Below are 14,819 nucleotides of genomic sequence, written 5' to 3' on the forward strand. Positions count from 1 at the left end.
CTGCACAAGTGTAATTTCTGATGACATCACTGATGACATCACTGATGACATCACTGATGACGTCACACACACACACACTATATCCCAACAGCTGCATGGACATTGTTGGTAGAAACACACAGGAGCCAGTAAATCATGGGACTTAATCTGAACAATGATGAACCAAAATAAATTAATGCACCTAAAAATATCAGTTAATTTACTCAATAATTTAGTTGAAATTCATTCACAACCTTCAATATAAATTGTCACCTTAATTTTTTAAGTTTGGCAACGGCGTCACGGCAACGGCGTCACGGCAACGGCGTCACGGCAACGGCGTCACGGCAACGGTGTCACGGCAACGGCGTAGGCTCTGCATTGGTTTAACGCAGAACCATAATTCAGGCTTTACACCACATTTGTCCCGCTAGTATCAGGTAAAGGTGAGTTGATGTTGTTTCCTCTGCAGATGAAGGCAGGAAGTGTGTGAAGGCAGCAGCATGGATCAGTGTGAGGACGTGACAGTTCCTCCGGAACACAAGAGAGGACGAGAAGCTCAGAGGTGAGACACGACCGCCTAAACCCAGACCAAGACCCGAGAGTAGGGAGGCCCTGATACCATTTTATCACACGGAGAACAAGTACGAGTATTTTAATTTGTGTACTTGCCGATACCGAGTACCGATACGATACTTCTACCACAAAAATAACTAGGCTAAAAATGCAATGAAAAATGCAATGAATTGGAAGAATTGTTGTGGTCTTGCAGTAGCATTAGCAACTTCCGTATACTCAGCTGAGGCTCAGAACAGAGCTAATTATTCAAAAATAATCCACTTCAGAAGTTTGTAATGATTTGTTCAGAACACAAACAATAGAGGAAGAGACAGAACGTGAATAAATCAGTTAAGGTGCAGCAGAGATCGTCTGTGATGCAGAGTTCAAGGTTAATAACACAAACCTTGACTGACGCGTTTGAGTGGACGACTGAAGCAGCCGTCTGTACATAGAGTGTTATCGCTTCACAACAAGACTTCAGAAGCTGTTACTTGGACCTGTCAACCAATCACAGTCAAGCATATGCAGACCAATCCTCTGTTCTCTCCATTTCTGCAGCAATCAGCCTCAAACACATGACGATGTGACGTCTGAGGACCAGGATGACTCCAGGAGTGACAGCTATACAGTAAGTCAAACTGCTCCCAGTCTTAAATCACAACCTCCTTTGTTCCTGAATGAGAAACTCAAGAGTTCCTTGTTCTTCAGCTTCTTCAGCTGATGGAAGCAGAGATCTCTCTCTTTCAGAGCAAATTATGTCACATACAACAAATACATCCTCATTCCAAAAGACCCGTCAGTCGATGCTAACGCAGAAGGGCAAACTTTTTCAATTCCTAATTTGACCACCAGAGGCTCCAGAAGTGAAGCAGTCTCGTAGTCCGTAGAGGAAGAACCGGACAAACGCTCTGACAAAGCTGAGGTAGAGCAGCTAACGTCTGAGAGGCTGTTAGAAACATCTACCGCCGTAGATGGGGCGGATGAGAAGGTAGCAAAGGTTGCTCAAGTGTTCAGTGATCCAGTGTGGACCTTGATCCAGTTTCTGAACCTCAACCAGGTCTGTCCCCCTGAAGATCTCTGCTTAACCCTTTCATATTCAGGAGGTGGAGACGCGCAACAAAGAGCTGTTAGCATCTCCGGATCAGAGCTCTTGAAAAGAGTTGACCCGTGTCCATAGCTACGTCACCTCAAAGCACACACGTTGACGTCAGTAAGCACACCACGTTAGTTCCTTCGTTTCGGTCAGACGGTGACTATTATTGTGGTGCCTTTGAGCGCATGGCTACTGCACTAAATTAGTGTTGGTCTCTGCCGTTGCAGAGCTAACTCTAAAAGAATGGTCTTTGGTAATGCGGTGGGTCGTCCTCTTCAGCTTCTCAAGGGAAAATGGTGGACGGAAACATCTCATACTGAGCACAATGTGTTAGATTATGTCAGTAGTTTTCAGGAGCGTCATCATCACGCATGTCAGTTGGCACAAGAGTTGTTGTATTGTGATATGACATCGATGTAGACGATCGGAAGCCCATTACTACCAGACTGGATGCAACAGGGTCAATGGTCCAGCTGACTGCCAGACTCATCTTTAGTTTTACTGGGTTGGCTGGAGTCCTCTCCTGCCAAGAAGACCTGCAGGTCCAAACCTGGGCCTGTTGGAGCAGGAAACATCTAAAACATGCAGGGCAGCGACCCTTGAGGGCCAGAGTTGGGAAACACTGGTCTGTAACCCATTTTCAGATTTCTGGATGTTCCTGAGTTTGTTCCAGTCCATCTGATCATCTGTCAAGAATTCAGATTTTAAGACTTAATTTATGATGATTTCTTTCTTTAAGGTAAAAATGTGGTTGAAGGACACTTTAGAGGATTTGGACTCCAGTGGGCTGGAGGAATTCCAGTGGTACCTGGTGAATGCAGATGAATCAAAGGATGGTTTCAACCCGATCAAACTGTGTCATCTGGAGCATGCGAACAGATTGAAGACAGTAGATCTGATGATGGAGAGGTTCTCCTCAAAGACTAGAGAGGTGGCCGAGAAGATTTTAAAGAAGTTAAAAAGTGATAAAGGTCTGTTGTAGAAAAGGAAAAAACACAAAAACCATCTTACTATGAAGATTTTATCCTGTTGAAACAATAACTGATAATAATATGTTTCTTTGACTTCCAACAGAAAAACTTGTTGTCCAGGACGATCCAGTCTCTCCAGCTGGTGCAACAGGTAAATGGTTCCGGTCAGTCGCATTGATTCACTTTACAAAAACTCTCCTGTGAAATGGGTGTGTTTCCTCCCGTCAGGATGCTCTCGATGGAGCCTCTGTAGAAGCTGCTCCTGATGGGGCTCTGGCTTTCCTCAGTTTTTAACCTCACTCCTCTAGTCCGTCTGGTCCACATGGTGGCTAACCTCACTCCTGTAGTCCGTCTGGTCCACATGGTGGCTAACCTCACTCTTGTAGTCTGGTCCACATGGTGGCTAACCTCACTCCTGTAGTCTGGTCCACATGGTGGCTAACCTCACTCCTGTAGTCTGGTCCACATGATGGCTAACCTCACTCCTGTAGTCTGGTCCACATGGTGGCTAACCTCACTCCTGTAGTCTGGTCCACATGGTGGCTAAGCTCACTCCTGTAGTCCGTCTGGTCCACATGGTGGCTAACCTCACTCCTGTAGTCTGGACCATATGGTGGCTAACCTCACTCCTGTAGTCTCGTCCACATGGTGGCTAACCTCACTCCTGTAGTCTGGTCCACATGGTGGCTAACCTCACTCCTGTAGTCCGTCTGGTCCACATGGTGGCTAACCTTACTCCTGTAGTCTGGTCCACATGGTGGCTAACCTCACTCCTGTAGTCTGGACCATATGGTGGCTAACCTCACTCCTGTAGTCTGGTCCACATGGTGGCTAACCTCACTCCTGTAGTCCGTCTGGTCCACATGGTGGCTAACCTTACTCCTGTAGTCTGGTCCACATGGTGGCTAACCTCACTCCTGTGGTCTGGTCCACATGGTGGCTAACCTCACTCCTGTAGTCCGTCTGGTCCACATGGTGGCTAACCTTACTCCTGTAGTCTGGTCCACATGATGGCTAACCTCACTCCTGTAGTCTGGTCCACATGGTGGCTAACCTCACTCCTGTGGTCTGGTCCACATGGTGGCTAACCTTACTCCTGTAGTCTGGTCCACATGATGGCTAACCTCACTCCTGTAGTCTGGTCCACATGATGGCTAACCTCACTCCTGTAGTCTGGACCATATGGTGGCTAACCTCACTCCTGTAGTCTGGTCCACATGGTGGCTAACCTCACTCCTGTAGTCTGGTCCACATGGTGGCTAACCTCACTCCTGTAGTCTGGTCCACATGATGGCTAACCTCACTCCTGTAGTCTGGACCATATGGTGGCTAACCTTACTCCTGTAGCCTGGTCCACATGGTGGCTAACCTCACTCCTGTGGTCTGGTCCACATGGTGGCTAACCTCACTCCTGTAGTCCGTCTGGTCCACATGGTGGCTAACCTTACTCCTGTAGTCTGGTCCACATGATGGCTAACCTCACTCCTGTAGTCTGGTCCACATGGTGGCTAACCTCACTCCTGTGGTCTCGTCCACATGGTGGCTAACCTCACTCCTGTAGTCCGTCTGGTCCCCGTTGCTGATGAGACACACCACAGTCGTGTCATCTGCAATCTTGATGAGAAGCTTGGAGTTGTATCTCGCTGTGCAGTCATGGGTCAGCAGGGTGAAGACGAGGGGGCTGAAAACACATCCTTGGGGCGCCCCCGTGCTCACAGTGACGGTGCTGGATGTGATGTTGGTGACCCGTACTGCCTGTGGTTTCCTGGTCAGGAAGTCCAGGAGCCAGTTGCACAGCGAGGTGCTGAGTCCCAGCCGCTCCAGTTTGTAGTCTGACGTAGTGTCATTTGTTGTCCAAGGAGTGTACGTTGGCCAAAACGATGGTGGGAATCGCTGGCGTGTGTGGCTTAGCTGCTAGCCAGGTTGGTTCTGCCTATGCCAAGCAGAAACTCACGGCTGTATGTGCACCTTTGGACTTTGTAGATGCGATAAGGACGGACAGGAACACTTTTACAACACTTTGACAGACAAAGGAAAACACATATTCTGTGCGAACTGTCCACATTTGTTCTCAAACATTTTTTATGGTCAAATGAAGGAAATTAGCTTCACAGCCTCGTTATAAAAAAGTTTCAACAGTTTGAGCATGACACCCTTCCCATTTTTCTCCATTACTATTTACAGGCCTGCTCTCAGTAGCCAGAGGACAATAATATGTGCAATAACATAAGATGTGCAATAATATAAGATGTGCAATATCTGCCAGTCTACCTCACAACACTCCACCTGTTTTTTTTGCACTGTTTCTTCTTTCAACCAACTGTATATACTGTTCATATTTATGTGATTATACATATTTTATATATATTTTTTTGTATTTTTTATATATTTTTATTTCTGACTTTTTAGTCTTTTTACCCCTCCCCTGCATGTGTGTGCTAAGTGTACTCCTGTCAACAAAAATAACTTTCCCCACTAAGGGAGAAAATAAAGGATATCTTATCTTATCTTATAGAGACACTTAACAGAGAGCTCTGGTCCGGTCGGTCAGTTCTTCACCTTGTTTAGGAAGGTGTCTAAGAACACAATCAAGGATCTAAGGTGTTCATGCATCCTCCAGGCTTCTGAGATACCAACCTGATGTGCTCTGATAGCAACTGTGGGGACCAATTCCACTCCAAGTCTTAAACCTGGACTTTCCACTTCAACCCACAACCCATCAGGGTTGTACTGCCAACATCCTGGTACTAGAAACCCAGATGTTGTTGTCACTTCCACGTCCTGAATGATTCAGTGTTGTTTTAAACGCGATCTACTCAATATTGGATAGTTCATCATAAAGTTACGGCTGATCAGCAGATGTTCAGATCTTGATTGTTTTTAGAATTAAGTTGTTGAGTGAACTTCATAAAACACTAAATCTCTGTCTTTACATTCTTTCATTCAGGTACATTAGTTGAAGTTTGTAAAACGCAGCTGAAGTCTAAGCTGCAGAAGAAGCACCAGCATGTGTTTAAGGGGATCACTAAAGCAGGAAAGAAAACCCTTCTGGAGCAGATCTACACGGAGCTCTACATCACAGAGGGAGGGACCGGAGAGGTCAACGATGAACATGAAGTCAGACAGATTGAAGCAGCTTCCAGCAAACCAGGCAGAGCAGAAACAGCCATCAGACAGGAAGACATCTTTAAACCCCCACCTGGAACAGCTGAACAAATCAGAACAGTAATGACGAAGGGAGTGGCCGGCATCGGGAAAACAGTCCTAACACAGAAGTTCAGTCTGGACTGGGCTGAAGGCAGAACCAACCAGGACATCCAGTTCCTCCTTCCATTCACCTTCAGACAGCTGAATAGGCTGAAAGAGGAGAAATTCAGCTTGGTGGAACTAGTTCATCACTTCTTCTCTGAAACCAGAGGAATCTGCAGCTTTGAAGAGTTCCAGGTCACGTTCATCTTTGACGGTCTGGATGAGTTTCGACTTCCTCTGGACTTCCACAACTCTAAATTCCTCAGTGACCCCAGAAGGTCCACCTCAGTGGACGTGCTGCTGACAAACCTCATCAGGGGGAACCTGCTTCCTTCTGCTCGTCTCTGGATCACCACACGACCCGCAGCAGCCAATCAGATCCCTCCTGAGTGTGTCTCCATGGTGACGGAGGTCAGAGGGTTCACTGACCCACAGAAGGAGGAATACTTCAGGAAGAGGTTCAGAGAAGAGGAGCAGACCAGCAGGATCATCTCCCACATCAAGACATCACGGAGCCTCCACATCATGTGCCACATCCCAGTCTTCTGCTGGATCACTGCTTCGGTCCTGGAGAAAGTCCTGCAGACCAGAGAGGGAGGGGAGCTGCCCAAGACCCTGACTGAGATGTACATCCACTTCCTGGTGGTCCAGGCCAAACTGAAGAAGTCCAAGTATGATGGAGGAACTGAGACGGATCCACACTGGAGTCCAGAGAGCAGGAAGATGGTGGAGTCTCTGGGAAAACTGGCTTTTGAGCAGCTGCAGAAAGGAAACCTGATCTTCTATGAATCAGACCTGAGAGAGTGTGGCATCGATGTCAGAGAGGCTTCAGTGTACTCAGGAGTGTTCACCCAGATATTTAGAGAGGAGAGCAACCTGTACCTGGACCAGGTCTTCTGCTTCATCCATCTGAGTGTCCAGGAGTTTCTGGCTGCTCTTCATGTCCACCAGACCTTCATCAAGTCTGGAGTCAACCTGCTGGAGGAACAACAGTGGTTCTTCTGGTGGTTTAAGACTGACTTCTATCAGGCAGCTGTGGACAAGGCCTTACAGAGTCCCAACGGACACCTGGACTTGTTCCTGCGCTTCCTCCTGGGTCTTTCACTGGAGACCAATCAGAACCTCCTACGAGGTCTGATGGAACCAAAACAAAGGAGTTCACAGAACAATCAGAAAACAGTTGAATACATCAAGAAGAAGATCAGTGAGGATCTGTCTGCAGAGAGAAGTATCAACCTGTTCCACTGCCTGAATGAACTGAACGATGGTTCTCTGGTGGAGCAGGTCCAACGGTCCCTGAGGTCTGGAAGTCTCTCCACAGATTATCTGTCTCCTGCTCAGTGGTCGGCTCTGGTCTTCATCTTACTGTCATCAGAAGAAGATCTGGAGGTGTTTGACCTGAAGAAGTTCCGAGCTTCAGAGGCGGCTCTACGGAGGCTGCTGCCGGTGGTCAAAGCCTCCAAGAAAGTTGTGTAAGGATGAACACGGACACATTTGTTTTAGTTACAATAGTTACAAAATGTTCTTGGAGGAAACCAGTTAAATTCACTGTTCAACTAAGTTCAGGTTCATGTGGGACCAGTTCTCCTCAATGATTCATCTCAGGAAACTTTACATGTAGAGAAAAGAAATGCAATTATCACTATGATTAATACTTAATGATTATTATTTGAAATAATCAGCATTCATTTATAATACATCATTTATTTCTCTGTTAAATTACATAATCAACTTTTAAATGACCTCATGATCTCTCTTCAATCTCCTCTGCAGGTTGAGTGACTCTTACCTCTCAAAGAACATCTGTCCACTTCTGTCCTCAGTTCTCAGCTCTCAGTCCTCCAGTCTGACAGAACTGGACCTGAGCAACAACGACCTGCAGGATTCTGGACTGGAGCAGCTGTGTCCTGGACTGGAGAGTCCACACTGTCACCTGGAGTCTCTCAGGTCAGGATTCATTCAAGTCTGTTCCAGGTCCAGTGAACATGCTGCTAAACGTGTCTGCAGCAGGACACTTGAGCAGAGAACATGCAGCAGACCTGTGTTGTGTGTCTGCAGCAGGACACTTGAGCAGAGAACATGCATAGACCTGTGTTGTGTGTGTGCAGCAGGACACTTGAGCAGAGAACATGCAGCAGACCTGTGTTGTGTGTCTGCAGGCTGTCAGGCTGTCTGATCTCAGAGGAAGGAAGTTCTTCTCTGGTCTCAGCTCTGACCTCCAATCCCTCCCACCTGAGAGAGCTGGACCTGAGTAACAACGACCTGCAGGATTCTGGACTGGAGCAGCTGTGTCCTGGACTGGAGAGTCCACACTGTCACCTGGAGTCTCTCAGGTCAGAATCCACCAAGTGTTCAACTGGTGACCGTTACAACTGTTTGTTTGGTTGTTTTATTAGATCCCCGTTAGCTGCTGACCTTTCACAGCAGTTTCTCTGGGGTCTCATCAGAATGATCAGCTTAATTACAACATTATCAGAATCAGAATCCGGCAGACCCGGCACAGGTCCTCCAAGTGAGGGCCGCGGCCATTGCAACTGGTGCTCCAACCCGGAGTCTGTGAGGGAGGGGCTGCTGATAAGAGGGGGGGGGGGGGGGGGGCAGGAAGGCGTTGGATATGGGGAGAGGGGGGTGTGTCAGTGTGTGTGTGAGAGTCTGTGACGCGATTAGTCCGAAAACCTTCGCCCAGAGAGCCAAAAGTCCTTGATGTTATCAGGCAGCGGTACAGTTCTGGGAGGGAGATCCGCAGGTGTTTGTGAGAGAGGGGGAGGGTTAGGTTGGGTGCAGAGCGTCATGTTTACATTCCTCCAGGGAGATTTGTGACGAAGAGGCCTGCCAAGCCGCTCCATCAAGGCCAAATCAAATCAGCAATTTGCAGGCAGCTCAGTAATTTTCCGTCTGCTTTTCTTCTTCTGGTTCCTCAATAACTCCAATCAGACGGATTTGTGATCAGTCCCCGCCAAGCCGGGTGCCCAGCTTCTCCAAGGTGTTCTCCATCTTGTTAAAGAGCTCAAAGACCCCTGCTAGCCTACGATTCTGTTCAAGAATCGCATCCAGCTTGCGGCCCTGCTCACCCAACGTTACAGTCTGAGTGTGGAGCCCCGTGCTCAATCCTTCAGCAGCTTCGGGCAGCTCAAAAAGGGCCAGAACGGCCCCCGCAGACTTACGCGATTGTCGATAGGCCAGGAAGATCCCCACTCCAATTAGAAGAAATCCTGCTATCATAAATCCAATTATGAAGGCGTCCTCAACGTCCTCGACAGATAAAATCTTGAGACACATTGGCCGCCAGTTCTTGTACGCGTCCATCGTGTAACCAGCAAAAAATGTCCCGTCGGGGCAGGAGGGCTCCCTTACCCCCTGGCTTCTCGTTGCAAAAATTTGGTCAATGGTGCTGAGAGACCAGTTAATCAATTCCATGATTGTAGAGTTTCGGAGGAGTGAAAAGGAGAGACAGGACAAAAGCAGCAGCAGGGCAGATAAGAAGGGAGAGGAGCAAAAAAGCGTCTGCCTTCACCGAGAGCCGGAAAAAGAATTTTAAATTAAAATACATGAACATAATGCACACAACTCAGTCACAACAGACACTAAGAAATCTCCTAAAAGTAAAAAAACAACATCATAATCAGCACAATGGCATTATGACTCTATATTTCCTCTTTTGAAAGTCAGGATTTACATTTTCTCATCACATTCTCAAACAAAATATTAAGAAAAATCAAAATGAATGGCTCAATTTAAAAAGAATAAAAAATATTTTCTGTTTTTCAACAACACAACAACTTTCTGGACAGTGTGAGATAGAACAAATAATCATGTGCTGTTCACATTTTAACAGCCCCTTCAGCAAAAACTACACACAAACACAAAAGAATAGAGGAAAAGGAAACAGTGTCAACACAATAAACAGATTAATAGATTAATTCTTAACGGTCCATTTATTCTCCTGAGTAAACAAAAATAACTTGAGTTTCTTCTTGAAGCTTATCATATTATCTAAAGTCCAAAGTTCTGGTAATTCCCTCCACACCACCATCGCTCTGTTATTCTTCTGTTTTAAGTTACTTCTCCATGGAGGCAACAGGAAATGACCTGATGATGTTCGCCTCGACAAATGACTGTGTGAAAAAACGATAATCTTCTTTAGAGTGTTTCTGGTGTTTTGTCTGGTGCAGGGATGCTGAAACTCTCTATAGCCTTAAGTCAAGATGTGGGGGGGGGGGGGGGGGGGGGGGGTTAATGGAGTGATGTAATTTTAATTACGGTACTTATGTATTTAGTTATGTATTCATACATTTAAAATGTAAAGTACTATAGGAAGTATATATATGTATAATTGTGCTTTTATATGAATGTATTTTAATTTTCATGGACCCCAGGAAGACTAGTTGGCGTTTTGCGTCCGCTAATGGGGATCCAAAATAAAAAACAAAACAAAAACAAAACAAAACAATGGATTCTTACAAATACTGGAAGTCTTTGTGTCTCAAAATTCTGTCTGTCGAGGATGTTGAAGACGCCTTCATAATTGGAATTATGATAGCAGGATTTCTCCTGATCGGAGGAGGGGGATTCCTGGTCTACCGACAAACGCGTAAGTGGTCGACAGCTGTTCTGGCTCTTTCAGAGCTGCCGGACGTGGCCGAAGGATCAAGCAAGGTGATCCACACTCAGACTCTAACGTTGGGGGAGCAAAGCCGTAAGCTGGATGTGATTCTTGAACAGAATCGCAGGCTGGCGGCGTCTTTGAGCTCATTGGCAAGATGGATAAGACCTTGGAAAAGTTGGAAGCTCGGCTTGGCGGGAAGTGATCACAAATTCGTCTGATTGGAGTTGCCATTGAGGAACCAGAGACTAAAGGCAGACGGAAAATTACTGGGCTGCCTGCATTCAAGAAATTGTTGATTCTATAATTTGCCCTTGACAGAGCGGCTTGGCAGGCCTCTCCGGTCACAATCTCCCTGGAGGAATGTAAACAAGGTGACTCTGCCCCCCACTTAACTCTCCTCCTCTCCCACGAACACCTGCGGATCTCCCTCCCAGAACTGTACCGAGCTGCCTGATAACATCAAGGACATTTTGGCTGAGAGCATCTCTGGGCGAAGGTTCAGGATTTATCGCGTCACAAACACCTACTGAAAAAACACACACTTGCCTCAACTTCAACGCCTTCCTTGGCTCCTCCCTCTTATCAACCCCCCCCTAACAGTCTCCGGGTTTCAAGCGCCACTACGGCGATCACTTGGATGTACCGTGCGGGGACCCCCCCCACACCCCCCCACACCAACATGCAAGTCCTGTGATGTCTTTAGTTCTGTGTGCTGCTGAGCTGTTTTTTTGCAACTTGATACTGTGTATTGTATGATATTCAGTGGGAAGATTTTTTTTCTCCTCCCCCCGCCACCTATCCCAGTGTTACCCTTTGGAAAAACAGGCGCACAATACCATTGTGCTGCCGCCGGTGTATCCGAAGTCAAGTTTTCTAAGCTGACCTAATAGACCTGATTCTGATTTAATTATTGCATTCAAATTCTTAAAATTTCAACAAATTTTTTTTAAATGTTTTTATTTTAAGCCCTTTGAGTTGTGTTGTACATGAAATGTTATACACAAACTTTCCTAAATGGCCTCGTGATCTCTGTTTAATCTCCTCTGCAGGTTGAGTGACTGTTACCTCTCAGGGAACATCTGTCCACTTCTGTCCTCAGTTCTCAGCTCTCAGTCCTCCAGTCTGACAGAACTGGACCTGAGCAACAACGACCTGCAGGATTCTGGACTGGAGCAGCTGTGTCCCGGACTGGAGAGTCCACACTGTCACCTGGAGTCTCTCAGGTCAGAATCCACCAAGTGTTCAACTGGTGACCGTTGGAACTGAGGTTGATATTGAAGGATTGTTGATGTGTTTATGCTGATCCTCTGACTTCTCCTTCAGCGCCATCATCAGGTGAACACGAGGACAGAGTCAGCTTTAGTCTCAGAGCAGTTCTCTCAGAGTCTCTGCATGTGTGTTGTGTGTCTGCAGGCTGTCAGGCTGTCTGATCTCAGAGGAAGGAAGTTCTTCTCTGGTCTCAGCTCTGACCTCCAATCCCTCCCACCTGAGAGAGCTGGACCTGAGCTACAACCATCCAGGAGAGTCAGCAGGGAAGCTTCTGTCTAGAGTGGAGGATCCCCGCTGGAGACTGGACACTCTCAGGTAGGACACTCTCAGGTAGGACACTCTCAGGTAGTACAGTCTCAGGTAGGACACTATCAGGTAGGAATACTCTTCATGGTGTCTTTTTGGACATCATCTTTGTGTTTCTCTGGCTTTGAGCAGAGATGTTTGAGCAGACGGAGCTGCTGCAGCTCGTCTGGTGCTGCAGCAGAGCTGATAGATGCACTTCACAACTCTGATCCGTTCTTGACCCAGTAAACATCCCAGAACCACAGCAGGGTGGTTTTCAGGCCCGTCACAGCACAATAACAGCTGCACCTTCACTCATCCATGACACGGTCTCCTCCTGCTGCTGATTCAGCAGAGATGAAACCAGATGAGAAGAATGTGTTGAAACTGTGCTGGAAGGTGACGACCACAGGACAGACTTCAGAGATATTGCATTCAAGTGCATCTGTCCCAGTGTTGGACTGTTCCTTCATCAGTGTGTGAGAGACATGTAATATCCATGTTTGCTGAGAGAGACTGAGCTGGTCTGACCCCCCTCCTCCTGCCAGGGGTGGGATGTTAATTAGATGACCCTGGTTCTCTAAATAACATCCCACCTCTGAAAGAACCTGAGCTGGTCTGACCCCCGTCCTCCAGTCAGGGGTGGGATGTTATTTAGAGGACCCTGGTCCTCTAAATACCATCCCACCCCTGAGAGAGACTGAGCTGGTCTGACCCTCCTCCTCCTTCCAGGGTGGAGCCTGCTGGACAACGATGGCTGACACCAGGTCTGAGGAAGTGTAAGTGTGTTTTTATTCAACCATCTTCACTCGCTCATGAGTCCATCAGTGATCAATAACTGATCAATAATAACTGCATCTGCTTGTTTGTTCTCTCCATCAGATTCCTGTCAACTCACCGTCGAGACAAACACAGTCAACAACGACATCAAACTGTCTGACAACAACAGGAAGATGACACATATGTGGGAAGAGGATCAGTCATATCCTGATCATCCAGACAGCTTTGATGTTTATCCTCCTCAGCTGCTGTGTAGAGAAGTTCTGACGGGTCGCTGTTACTGGGAGGTCCAGAGGAACGGAGAAGTTTCTGTATCAGTGAGTTACAGAAGAATCAGGAACAAAGGAAACTCTTATGACTGTAGGTTTGGAATGAACGATCATTCCTGGAGTCTGGACTGTTATGATGGTGGTCGGTACCGTGTCTGGCACAATATCAGAGAAACATCTTCCTCTTCCTCAGTCTCTGACAGAGTAGCGGTGTACGTGGACGTTCCTGCTGGAACTCTGTCCTTCTACAGTGTCTCCTCTGACAGACTGATCCACCTCCACACCTTCAACACCACCTTCACTGAACCTCTCTATCCTGGGTTCTTGATTGGTCCTGGTTCTTCAGTGTCTCTGTGTTGAGTTCAGTCTCCAGAGTCTCCTCCTGTCAGAGAAACTGTCTCTGTTGGACAGATAGTTGAGTCTGTACACGTCTGTCTCTGTTTCCACCAGAACACCTGAATCACACGTTGGTGAAACTGTTCTGAATGATTCCTTGGAAACTTCTTCCTCTTCCGGTCCTTTAAAGGTGAAGCTGCCGTTATTCCAGGATCCACATGTTGTTCTTCTGTCTGTTTCCAGTCAGAGCTTCACGGTGAACAGCAGCATGTTGTTTCTCTGCAGCTCAGTTCAGCTCAGATCATTCACTTCATGTTCAGCTGCAGGTAGTTTGCTGCACATGTGACCAACTGTGATGTCAGAGAGGAATCACTGAGCTGCAATCAGCCCAGATGAAGTTACAACCTGCTGACAGATGTGAGCACAAGGTTGCTGTGCAGCCAGGGTTCATCCTGCTCTTTATTCACACCACTTCCTGTTCCAGCCAGGACGTCATCCTAGTCTTTATTCTCACCACTTCCTGTTCCAACCAGGACGTCACTACTGGACAGTCAGGGTTCATCCTGCTCTTTATTCTCACCACTTCCTGTTCCAGCATGACGTCACTGCTGGACTGTCAGGTCTCTGTCATGGTAAAGGGTTTGTTTGTATGTGAGTGTATTGTATGTATAAAATGATCCATCCATAATCTAGAACTGTTTCTTCATGTCCAGGGTCCCGGGTGTCGGCCTGGTTGATTTTACACTGTGCTAAGGGCTAATTTTTGAATAAAGTTCCCCTTTGATGACAATATTTGATATTTACTCATTAAAAGTGCTGCCTCAACATTTCCTCACAATAATTATAAAATTGATTTATCATACTAGGAAACATATTTCAGCATCAAACATTTTTTATTCTTAATCCATTTAGTTTTCTTTTAATTTTCAAATGATCACTTCTGGAACATTTTAATAGCAAATCATGAACATCTTCAAATCAATCCCATTAATTCAAAATTAACCATCCTAACACTCAGCAAATCATGAAGTCCCACATCTGTAGAAATGATCAGGTATAAAAAGAATCAGAACTTCAAAATCCCCACATTTGTACTAATAATCAAATATGTAGCACTGGTCTGACAACACTCACTCTCACTCCCAGCGCGTCAAAAACCGACGCTTGGTCAGGGCCCTTAGGCGTCAGTTTCTGACGCACAAGGTCGCCCTCAGCGTCATGCACCGACGCAGCGGGCTCTCAACAGATTCTAATGTAACCCGGCGGCGTCGCTTCAAGCCGCTCACAGCATCAATCCCATTGGATAAGTGAGGACCGGCCGCGTCGCTTCCAGCCGCTGGGCGCATCAGTCCCCCATTGGATAACGGAGGATCGGAAACACGGAAGTATTCTAATTACTGTCCGTTTTGACGTTACGGCGA

At 46.8% G+C, this 14,819-nt stretch overlaps 1 protein-coding gene across 1 annotated transcript; it reads left to right on the plus strand.

Annotated features, from left to right (window-relative positions):
* The first annotated feature begins 482 nt into the window (after positions 1–482).
* On the plus strand, positions 483–13,875 carry LOC133456853 (NACHT, LRR and PYD domains-containing protein 12-like). The gene is made up of 10 exons (XM_061735509.1): positions 483–544; positions 1,099–1,168; positions 2,373–2,522; positions 4,256–4,427; positions 5,552–7,325; positions 8,013–8,186; positions 11,509–11,682; positions 11,873–12,043; positions 12,746–12,792; positions 12,896–13,875. The coding sequence occupies exons 1-10, from the start codon at positions 483–485 to the stop codon at positions 13,420–13,422; spliced, it is 3,321 nt and encodes a 1,106-aa protein (XP_061591493.1). The 3' UTR covers positions 13,423–13,875.
* The last annotated feature ends 944 nt before the right edge of the window (positions 13,876–14,819 follow it).

The sequence above is a fragment of the Cololabis saira genome, chromosome 2, assembly GCF_033807715.1.
Source record: "Cololabis saira isolate AMF1-May2022 chromosome 2, fColSai1.1, whole genome shotgun sequence".
Classification (NCBI taxonomy): Eukaryota; Metazoa; Chordata; class Actinopteri; order Beloniformes; family Belonidae; genus Cololabis; species Cololabis saira.

Coding starts and splice junctions, on each gene's coding strand:
- LOC133456853 (XM_061735509.1), top strand. CDS start 483: ATGGATCAGTGTGAGGACGTGACAGTTCCTCCGGAACACAAGAGAGGA. Junction 545..1,098: donor AGAGGACGAGAAGCTCAGAG/GTGAGACACGAC, acceptor CCATTTCTGCAG/CAATCAGCCTCAAACACATG. Junction 11,683..11,872: donor TGTCACCTGGAGTCTCTCAG/GTCAGAATCCAC, acceptor GTGTGTCTGCAG/GCTGTCAGGCTGTCTGATCT.